The sequence below is a fragment of the Populus trichocarpa genome, chromosome 6 (assembly GCF_000002775.5).
Source record: "Populus trichocarpa isolate Nisqually-1 chromosome 6, P.trichocarpa_v4.1, whole genome shotgun sequence".
NCBI lineage: Eukaryota > Viridiplantae > Streptophyta > Magnoliopsida > Malpighiales > Salicaceae > Populus > Populus trichocarpa.
The window spans coordinates 4112547-4123860 of record NC_037290.2 but is presented as its reverse complement, the minus strand read 5'-3'; the positions used below and the strand labels follow the sequence as shown (position 1 = coordinate 4123860).

The 11314-nt window shown below is 36.7% G+C and overlaps 3 protein-coding genes and 1 pseudogene across 3 annotated transcripts; 2 read left to right on the top strand and 2 right to left on the bottom strand.

Annotated features, from left to right (window-relative positions):
* The first annotated feature begins 519 nt into the window (after nt 1-519).
* On the top strand, nt 520-1758 carry LOC18099869 (polygalacturonase inhibitor). The gene has a single exon (XM_006380989.3). It carries the CDS (start codon nt 580-582, stop codon nt 1564-1566), a length of 987 nt encoding a protein of 328 aa, XP_006381051.2. The 5' UTR covers nt 520-579; the 3' UTR covers nt 1567-1758.
* Nucleotides 1759-2757: 999 nt separating this feature from the next.
* LOC18099868 (polygalacturonase inhibitor-like) lies at nt 2758-4614 on the top strand (annotated as a pseudogene).
* A 398-nt stretch (nt 4615-5012) lies between these two features.
* On the bottom strand, nt 5013-8016 carry LOC18099867 (uncharacterized). The gene is made up of 5 exons (XM_006380987.3): nt 7023-8016; nt 6588-6672; nt 6313-6482; nt 5854-6128; nt 5013-5433 (listed from the first exon to the last, which is right to left on the bottom strand). The coding sequence occupies exons 1-5, from the start codon at nt 7396-7398 to the stop codon at nt 5257-5259; spliced, it is 1083 nt and encodes a 360-aa protein (XP_006381049.3). The 5' UTR covers nt 7399-8016; the 3' UTR covers nt 5013-5256.
* Nucleotides 8017-9775: 1759 nt separating this feature from the next.
* Nucleotides 9776-10905, bottom strand: LOC18099866 (3,9-dihydroxypterocarpan 6A-monooxygenase-like). Its single transcript, XM_052453904.1, has one exon. It carries the CDS (start codon nt 10866-10868, stop codon nt 9870-9872), a length of 999 nt encoding a protein of 332 aa, XP_052309864.1. The 5' UTR covers nt 10869-10905; the 3' UTR covers nt 9776-9869.
* Between the last annotated feature and the right edge of the window lie 409 nt (nt 10906-11314).

Genomic DNA, 11314 nt, shown 5'->3' with positions numbered 1-11314 from the left:
CAAACGAAATCGAAGCAACGAACATGACCCTCGTCATTGACTGGTGCAAACTAGTTTGGTTTCGTGTAGCCGTGTAAAGTTGATTATGAGGAAGCCTTTGTTCCGTGTAAAGTGTTTTATGGATGAAATTATATTGTATTTTGTTTATTTGTTAGAGAGTTTTATGGACTGAATTTTCCAGCCCTCGAGTAGATAACAAGGCAGGACAAGAAGGAAGAATATGTGATGGGATCCATAATAAATATATAATACAACGCCAGTAAGGATTATGAACACTTGGCCACCAATTAAAGACAGGTAGAATTTAATAGAAGTAGTCAAGAGGATGAACACAAACTACTCACGTGAGCAGAAACGAATTGAAATCTGACACATTTATGGCATAGTTTAGTCAAATATTTTGGCCAAGATTTTCTTGGACTTTCCCTCGATAAATCCAGCTTTGAGGTGCCTATAGTCTTTCGTCATACCATACGAACATATCGATGCCAGAACCCTTTAAATAGAGCGTTTGCACTCCATATCTCAAAGAACAAAGTGAAAAAAAGGAAGAAGAGATCTACCAGAGCAGAAGCAAACATGAATACCCTTTTCCTTTCCCTACTCATTTCCAGTACCCTTCTTTCACTCTCCCTCTCAAAAGAACTTTGCAATCCCCAAGATAAACAGGTTCTCCTCCAAATCAAAAAAGATTTTGGCGATCCTTACCTCTTAGCCTCATGGAAGTCAGATACTGATTGCTGCACAGACTGGTACCAGGTTGAGTGTGACTCCACAACCAACCGCATCATTTCTCTCACCGTTTTTGCTGGCAACCTTTCTGGCCAAATCCCCGCTGCAGTTGGGGACTTGCCCTATCTCCAGAACCTTGTGTTTCGCAAGCTGACTGATATTACAGGCCCCGTACAGCCCGCCATTGCCAAGCTCGTACACCTAACGTTTCTCAGACTTGACAGGCTAAATCTCACAGGGACAGTACCTGACTTTCTCAGCCAGCTCAAGAATCTCACATACTTGGACCTCTCTTTTAACGGCTTCTCTGGATCAATACCAAGCTCACTAGCTTTGCTGCCAAATCTTGGTGCTCTTCACTTGGACAGGAACAAGCTTACGGGCTCGATCCCAGAATCATTTGGTACCTTTAAAGGCAGCGTACCGGATCTTTACTTGTCTCACAACCAACTTACTGGAGAAATCCCTGCATCATTAGGGAACATGGACTTCAGCGTCATTGATTTATCTCGCAACAAACTTGTTGGTGATGCTTCCATGTTATTTGGGCTAAACAAAACTACTAATAATGTGTATCTCTCCAGGAATCTATTCGAATTCAATTTGTCAAATGTGGTATTTCCAAGTACCATGGAAAATCTGGACATTAATCACAACAAGATTTTCGGTAGCATTCCTCCACAAATGACTCAGCTACCTTTGCAGTCCCTGAACGTGAGTTACAACAGGCTGTGTGGCCAGATTCCGGTAGGTGGTAAGTTGCAGAGCTTTGATTACTCCAGTTATTTCCATAACAGGTGCTTGTGCGGAGCTCCACTTGGAAACTGCAAATAGTTCAGCGGGTAAAGAAGTATTTCCAGTGTAATAAGGATTTGCAATATTTCTGAAAGCAACATGTATTGAGAAAATAAGATTAGTCAAAGATAAGAAATATCTATTATTATCTTTGTTTTCAATTATTCCTCCTTGTACTTATTCAAGTCCATTGAATTCACAGAAATTCGAGAGTATTTGAATCTTGCATAAGGCTATCTTACTTACAAATTACTACATTTGACAACACTAACAAAACTGTCCCGAGGCTTAGAGCCATAGACTAGTTTTTAGCAGTTCTCCACTTGGACCTGCTGCAAAGAGCAGTAGGACAGACACTAAAGTGCCTCTCATAGAAGAAAACAAATCTTGATTTATAATGTTTGTATTAGTAAGTTATATTTGTGTTATTAACTGAGAAAAAAGACAACAGTATCACTTGTCCCATAAGAATTGTCACAACACCAAGATTTTGCCCATTTTAGTCTTTATCACATCTTGATAAATGTCGTTTTCATTGACAATATACCTGCTAGGGATCACTTAGTGGTGAAGTTGTTTTTGGTGGTGGTATCAAAAGATTTCCTGAAGTGAAGGTTTATATTCTCTTTCGAAGACACAGAAATTTAGATCCATCTCATATCAGATTAAGAAAGGCGTCATTATTGACTCGTCAAACGATCTGTTTTTACAATAGCCATGTAAATACAGCTAAGGAGCCTCTATGGTGAATTTAGACGTCAAAAAACCCAAAGTCGGCCATGCAAATTTTAAGGCTATCAAGCTTTGAAGAGGATATCAAACTTGCAGAACTTTGATTACTCCACATATTTCGATAATATGTGCCTGTATGGCACTCAACTACAAAACTGGACAGAGGCTAACATAAGTGTCAAAGCCAAGTTATGGATTTCACTAAGAAACCATGCATGATTCTACAAGCTCTTAGCTTCTGTAACAGCTCACGGGAGTCTCTCATTTGCAACTTAATAGTCTCCCAGTGTAAGCTATATATAAAAACCTACATCATAGTTTAAGTGGAGTTGCAAACCTGTATAATCACCCACAGCTGGAACGTTCTTTGAGATCATCAACTTCAAAATCTTCTCATAGTGTCTGGAATCTACAGCCAAAATGGCAAACTAATGAAGTACCGGAACTCGTATCGACAACTGGTTGCATGGCATTCGGCAACAACTGTGTCTCCTCAACATCCTTATTGGAGCAGGGCAGTTTTGGTCTGTTCAACTCTTCCATTTAACAAATATCTAGAATTTGAGATCCAGCTCATATGAGATTAAAAAAAAAAAACCGAGGCCATCATAATTGACCAGTTGACCATTCCAAGTCTGCTGAATATAGCCATGCATGTAAAGTGGCAAACCGACACAGCAATATCCATTCATATCTGTTAAAAAAAATAAAATTCCCACTCCATCACCATAGCACTTTTCTATAGCTTTATTATTCTGTCTAAAAGTTTCCTCACTTTCGAAACATTAACGAGGGAAGTCAGATACCAAAATACCTTTTCAGTGTCTTCAATCCCTAGTCCATCCATGGACAGATAGGTAAAATCCAAGCAAAAATGATTCCTTTGGCTGCTTGATGGCTGCTGCACTCTTTATTTCTGAACACCCAAGTCAAAAGATGACATCAAGTTGAGCTCTGAATAATGGCTCACATGGCACCTCTATCCCTATAAATAGAAACGCTAGCATATCATATGTCACAATCCCAAACATGAAAACCCTCTTCAATCTTCTTTCGCTCTCCCTTTCAGAAGAACTTTGCAATTCCCGTGATCAAAAAGTTCTCCTCCAAATTAAAAAACATTTTGGTGATCCTTACCACCTAGCCTCATGGCTGCCAGGCACTGACTGCTGCACAGCTTGGAACCAGGTGGAGTGTGACCCCACCACCAACCGCGTAGTTTCCCTAAGAATTTTTTCTGGCAACCTTTCTGGTGAAATCCCTGCTGAAGTCGGGGACATGCCCTATCTCAAAACCCTTGAGTTCCACAAGTTGACAAATATTACCGGCCCCATACCAACCTCCATTTCCAAGCTCATACACCTCATTTCACTCACACTTAGCCGGCTCAACCTCACTGGCCCAGTACCTGACTCTCTTAGCAACCTCAAGAATCTGAGAGTATTGGACCTGTCTTTCAACAGCCTTTCAGGATCAATACCAAGCTCACTCGCTTTACTGCCAGAAATTGATATTCTTGGCTTGGACAGGAACAAGCTTACTGGTCCAATCCCAGAATCATTTGGCAACTTTGTAGGCAGAGTACCGGGTATTTCCCTGTCTCATAACCAACTTTCTGGTAAAATCCCCGCTTCACTAGACAACAGAAACTTTCGTTTGGTTGATTTCTCGCGCAACAAACTTGAAGGTGATGCTTCCATGTTTTTTGGTCCAAACAAACTACTCAAAGTGTGGATCTCTCAGGGAATTTGCTGGAGTTTAATTTTTCAAAGGTGGTGTTTCCAACCACCTTGACATATTTGGATATTAACCACAACAAGATTTTCGGAAGCATTCCTACTCAGATGACTGAGTTAAGTTTCCTGTCCTTGAACGTGAGTTACAACAGGCTTTGCGGTCTGATACCCCAAGGTGGTAAGTTGCCGAGGTTAGATTACACCGCATATTTCCATAACAGGTGCTTGTGCGGCACTCCACTGGAAAGCTGCAAGTAGGCGTTGGCTGGAAAAGCAATTCCCGTGAGCATGGATTTGCAACTTAAATGTACCTTGAAGTGGTATGAGAGGAAAATATGTATCTTTTTCTTTCGTTTCTCCAATTTACAATTATCCACTCAATAAACCAATACAGGACTAGGAGACATGGGGCAAGCCAGTGTTTGTAAACTGACATTTCCTTTTTATGATTCTGTTGGGATAGGGGAGATTGCCAAACATTCTAACTGCTCCTTTCCTAATTCTTCCCCAATTCTTCAACAACCAAAGCTTCAAAATGCCAATGTTTTCCGTTGAAACTACCATGTAATATTGATAATATCAGACGAACTTCTCATAGCTAGGGATTTCCCGCTTCCCCACTTCTTTCTACCATGAGTCTCTCAACTTCAAAAATGCCGATGATTGCGAGTTCTTATTTCCCACCATCTTTAGACAACCTTGTTTAGTCAGTGCATTTGAGTTCATGACACGATGCCTGATTTATAAGAGCAGGTTCTACGTGAAATACTCCAGGTAGGATTAGTTCTTTCTGATTTCAGCCTGCAGAGCAAGCTCCAGATAAACTAAACAAAATCCTGGAACCTGGAGTATATAGACTCAAAAACTGCGTGTCCATATTGATGCCATGTTTTTTTCATGACGTGTATTTAACGCTTTCCTAAACATGCAAGCGCTGGGATTGAAAATGCAATAGCAGTTGCAATAATTTTGTAGCTGAACATAATCAGAACTCCACAACCAAAAAAAAGAAAGACCTTTCATGATTATTTCAGAATTTTTATTGTTAATTCTAATTAAGTCAAATACATTATACCCTCAATCAGTGTTGTTCCTTTACAGTAAAGAGAACAAATAATTCAAAAAACACCCCATTTTCCCTTCTATCTGAAGGGAGCTCCTAAAAATCAGATGTAAAACATTGTACAAGTTTAGCAAGAATTACTGGGTGAAGAATATAACCAAAGAGAACAATTGCTGCCTTCTTCATATGTGATCCAATTCACAAAGGAGGCTCCTTCCACTCTAATCTGTTAAGCCCATCAACAATCGCTCTTCGAAATTCATCATTGTGTAGAAGGAAGGACGAGACATGTCCTCCAGTAACCCATCTCACCTCTGAACCTGGCCAAGCCTTTTGAAGCTCTAAAACAGAATGTTTTGGTATGTAACCATCATCCTAAAAACACAATTACAGTTGATTAAGATATGAACTAATATTAGAATTAGCAGGAAGGAATTTGAAAACTGTAAACAGTAGAAGCAGCCTAAAATGAAATGGCATAATGCATGTATATCCACGTAACAATAATTCCTAGAGCCCATGGGGACTAATTTGCTAAATAGTCTAAGTGCTTATCAGTAGGTTCAATGTTCGCATTACCTGTTTGGCTGTCCAAACTAGCATTTATTGGCATGGTAACTTGCAGTTTTAATGGAAAAAACACAGACTTGATAAACATGTTGATGCTAAGTGGAGTAAATAATCACCAACCCATCTAGAAATATAGTAATGGTTGACTGAAGGAGTAAATAATCACAAATTCCTCACATTTTCTTAAAATAGCATCATCTGGTGATACAGATATATGATACTTACAGTGGCAGCGACAAATATTACAGCATTGGGATTTTTGGGAATTGGAAAGCGCGTGACATCCGTGAGAGACAGCACATTTCGCATCCGTTGTCTCGCCTCCTCAAGAGTCATCACAGTCTTTTGCACCGCAAGATCCTCTCTCAGTGCCTCCCAGGCAGTGCCATACCTTAGTATCCCATCACAGAATGCCACAACAGCAGAGTGTGGGGAGAGAAAAGGAAGGGTTGCAACAGGTGTGGGATGCAGTGATCCAACCATTGCAGCATGTACTCCTCCTAAATTCAATAAGAGCATCAAGATTTTTAAGAGGAAAATGGACCAAAATCTTGGACATTGTTTGATGTTCTTCAGAACTCTGAACTAGCATGTTGATTTTAAGAAACTCAATCAGTCTACTTTTGAATGGTCACCAGGAAAGGTAAGTGCAACCTAGAATTTTAAAACCAAAAGTGTTCTTACCCATGCTAAGTCCACAAACACCCATCTTTCCAAACCCTCCCTCAGAGTCTAACCAATGTAAGAGACTGCGTGTCTCTTCAATGGTTGCTCTACCTAATAAAAGCAAGTCACTAACACACAATAGCTTTGCACCGCATTGCAGCATGGGTCGTCTCCGTCCATAGAAAGGGCTGCAATTTGTATTTTCAAATCAAATCCAGCACTTGTAGTATACGCGATACAATCAAAGAGATTTCACCTACTAGATTGACTAATAAGTCAAGATTAACTCTAACCTCTCTAGCACCATGGTAGCAATATTTTGCTTCAATAATGGTCCACCAAGACGCAATCTACGATCAAATGTATGGTCCCCAGTGCCTGCAAAATGAAGGTTTAGAATCTAGTCCATAGTAACCATCAAATTAAGGCGGAAAAGAGGTTGCACCCATTCATCACACTGCCAACAGAGGCAACCCCATACTCACTTTGCAATCACCCTAACATTTCGACAAGTATTAAACTGGATTGAAAACTATCAAACAAGCATTTAACCAACTTCTACGACAAGCCGTGAACCAAATAAAAACATTTCATTCACAATTTCTCCAATCAACATAAAATTTCATCTAAACTTCTGTACAAACACTCACAAATTATAATTAAAAAAATTAATCTAAACCTATAGCTACTATTCAAATTCAAGCAGAGCTAAAGATATACCGTGTTACCTGCAAGATGAACCACACAGGCCGTCTTCTGTGGCGGGACACATTTGGGTGCAAGAAAAGCAACCCTTGCAGTGTGACTCTCAGGAGGCAACGCACTAATCAATTGCTCATCACAAGTAGTCCTAAAAACCCCTTCTCTTAAACAAGCAGTTCTGGTTTCCCAAACTGTTCTCCAAATAGGTTGTATCAAAGTTGGAGGCCAATTTTGGCCTTCAACTTCAGGGAATAAGTCCTTAATCATTCTCTCTAAAAGCTCAAGCTTTGAACCACCCCATCCTCTAGAAAAGAATGGTGGGCTTATTTTGGTTCTGTGCATAAATGCTCCATAAATATGATCTATCACATAATGAAGCATTCCTATATTGACTGTTACCATTTTTTGAGAGAAACCCAGAATTGCAATCACTGAAAAGGAATGAACTTTATGAGAAATTGAATTAATTTAAAAGAAACCCAGAAAATATTTTTCACAGTAAATGATAATTTTGAAGAGAAATATTGAGATTTCAATGTAATTAGAGCTGGATTGATTAAAAACAATCCCACGAGTTATTACGCACAACAATCTCTCAAGTATTGGTTAATTTGGTATGTAAAGCTGGAAAAAAAACACTCAATGAACAAACATTAAAAATATTAGATTTTTATAAAAAAAACATCATAAAAATTAAAAAATGTGTAACAAAATTTAGATCTGGTAAAACGAATTAAAATGGGAAAGAATAAAGAAAGAAAACATAATCAGATCCAACAAATCAGAAAGACAATGTAAGTGATGTTAATACAAGAAAAGATAGACATAAGACAGCCTGTACTATGAATGACTCGACTGTCATTGAGAAGGAGAGGCTAGAAAGAGGGAAGGCAGGAGAGAATAAAAAGATAAAATGTGACCAAGCCCAGATGGACAGACTGATTGCCTAATTGAGACTATTGTTAGATAATCAAATCGAGGGACGAAAAAACACGGGGAGAGGGGGAGGGGGAGAGAGGACAAACCACGGGCCGAGAGAGATATAAAGATGGCCAATGACATGGTGGGGGATGTGGCTATATGGGTCCCACGTAGTAGACGTTCCATCGAATTTATTTTGTGTTTTTTTATTTTTATTCTATTTTTTAGACTAAATGATCAATTTATTCTTATATTTTTATATTTTTTATAATATTTATTTTTTTGATATGTCTTTTTATTAAGTTTTTTTTATTCAAATTAAAAATATATATATTTTAATTTAAAAATACCCTTAAGCTCGACAAGAATATAATTTTGATTTTTTAAAAATAACAAAATCTTTATTTTATAAAATTTTGATGGTATAGTGATTTTGAAACTTTTAATTTTCTTAAAGTATTTTGAGAGATTTAATTTTTTATATTATATTCTTAATATAATTTTAAAATTAAAATTAAAAATATAATTTTATCAATTTGGATGGAAAACTTAGTAAAATAATATATAGAATAATTAAATACTATATAAAAATATAATAAAAAATAAAAACATGTAAGTGTTTTGGATAGAGTTATTATTTCGAGATAAAATAGGCAAGAAAATTATAGGGATAAAAATTTATTTGATAAAAAATAAAGATATAAAAAAATATATCCTTTAGACAATTTCGCAATGGATTTCAAAAATTTCAAAACAGAAAGTATGTATTACTAAAAAATTTATTATTTTTTATTTCTAAAATATTATGATAAAAAAATTAATTCTAAATTTACTAACTAAGATATATAAATATAAAAATAATTATTATCATAATTTTAAAACTTAACTTGAAGTTCAACTTAGGATAAGGATCGAGTCATAGATCTAGAGGGTTAACATCAAATTTGTTTTGATAAAATGATCAAAACAACATTGTTTTGACTATTGTTTTTTTTTTTTAAAAAAAAGTCAATTGGTCTTTCACTTGGGTTTAATCGGGTTTTAATGTAAATTAATGTAAGAAAAAATAATTAGTAATTATTTTTTTAATTTTTAAGTTAGACAATAATATATATTAAAAATAAAATAAATTTTTTTTATATTTTTTTATATTTTGTCCATCATTAATCAAATATGATACATAAATGATAATTTTATCTTTTATGCCACTATCCAACATAATTTTATTTGTATTTCATGTTTTATCGTATCTCTTTTATTATTATTATTATCTCTGTTTTGATAATAATTAAACGTAGCCTTAAAAAAAAATTTAATTATACGAATAGAAATTTAAACTATTTATTTATTTTTGTTTGTTTATAATTTTTAAGGTTGGTAAAGACACGAGAGGATAAGGTTCGAACTTAAAATAGATTATTTGTAAAACAATCTAGCTTTACTTATGGGACCATTACAGTTGGACATGAACAGGATACCTATCTCGACACGCTGGACAAACGTGGATTTTATTAGGAGGAGGAGGAGGAGGAGAGCTAGTTTTGATTAATTGAAAATCTCGAATTCGCTTGGCTATTTTTTTGTCCTGTTACGATCATATTTTTTTGTCCAAATTCATCATTTTTTTTGTCCAAACACTAGCAATTCATCATATTTTTTTGTCCAAATTTTGATTTCGTTTGGCTATCCCATGACCGTCATCACAAGAGAAGAGAGAATTCGCTTTCATACATCTGATTATTGGTAGCAACAAGGCTAGAAGAAATCGGACACGAGTAATTTTGTAAATCTCCTTTGAAGCCATGTTTTATCCTGTTACGATCACTCAGAATGATGAAAATGGATTGAGTCTTGCCACTGGGACACAAATTAATGGATGAGCCTTGGAAGTGTTATACCAGGTCCCTCTTCCATGTCTATGATACCATGAACTTTCCAATCAAAACACTGAATTAAAGCAGCGAGGCTTGTTTGAACCAATTAACTAGGGACTTGTATTGAATCATAAAAGTTTTGTGTCTGATAGACTTTACCAGGATGAATGCCTTGATTCTTCTCTGGTCAGTTGAGCTATCATCTTCTGATATATCAAGCAAAATATCAAGTAAATCCTTCCCTGAATCTCCTTCATCAGTTTCTTTCTTTATCTTCCTCACCTCTTCATGCTCCTTTATGATCCTTTCCATCATTGGATCGAACTTTTCGTGGACTTCCTTCAGCCTTTTTCCAAATCCCTGCAGATCCAAGTTCTTGCAAAACCAAATAAAATCTGATAAATTGAACTTTCCTGTAAGCTCAGCTACATCGTGCACCAACTTCCTAACCTCGTCAGCTTCATCATCATTATCTGAACACCTTTGGTTCATTGTCATTCTCGATATAACATTATCAGTTAGCCTCTTAAGTTGACTTCCAACATTAATTGACTCTCTTGCATTTGCTTTCTTTAGCAAGAACTGTAAAAACTGCCCGATCTCTTCATGCCTAGCTGGAAGCAGCTGGTCTAACATTCGACCTCCAAGAAGTTCAGTCATACAAATTTTCTTCACGAACTTCCAATAAGGTCCGTAAGGGGCAAATGAGAAATCAGTTGATCCATATGTTAGGAAATCAACAGCAGCTGACTTAGGACGATCGCAGAGAGAAGTTTCGTGAGTTTTGAGGAACTCTTTCGCAGTTTCAGGTGTAGAGGCAACAGCACAAGGGACAGAACCAAGGAATATATGAATCAACGGTCCACAGCGGGTTGAGAGCTTGTGAAGAGCTTGGTGAGGTATTGGGGCAAGGAGATGGAGGTGTCCAATGATTGGTAAGGCAAATGGGCTCGGTGGAAGACGAGGTTTGGTTCGTTTTTTATCGAGTATTGCTCTGACCAAAATGGTGGAGACTAGCCATATCAGGAAAAATATGATATAGCCTTGGAAACCAGCCATGATCGAAACCTTGGACATTATTTGAGATTAACAAGTTTTCAGAGACTTATTTATAAGGGAGACATTGTCTTTTCTTCTTCTTCTTCTTTTTTTCTGTTTTTTGAACTAGAAACTTCACTTGGTTCCAGGAGGAGGGAGGGAGATGGGGACTTCGAAGATGGCACAGCATAAAAATCATCATAGAGAAAACCAGATTCGTTTTTTAGAATTAACACAATCATAAACACAAATAAGGCCACAATTAATGCTACTTTAGAAAAAGCTCATCGATTTTCTTAATTATCAAAAGTTTTATTCCGAAAGAGTAAAGCCTTTGACTGAGCAACTTTTTTCATATTTTTCCCCTGCCACCCAGTAATGAGACAGGCACACAGCAAAGATGAGCCCCAAGATTGAAAGAACGTCTACAAGCATTCTATAATTGTATGATAACAACTACATAATATTTTAATTTCATTGTTTTT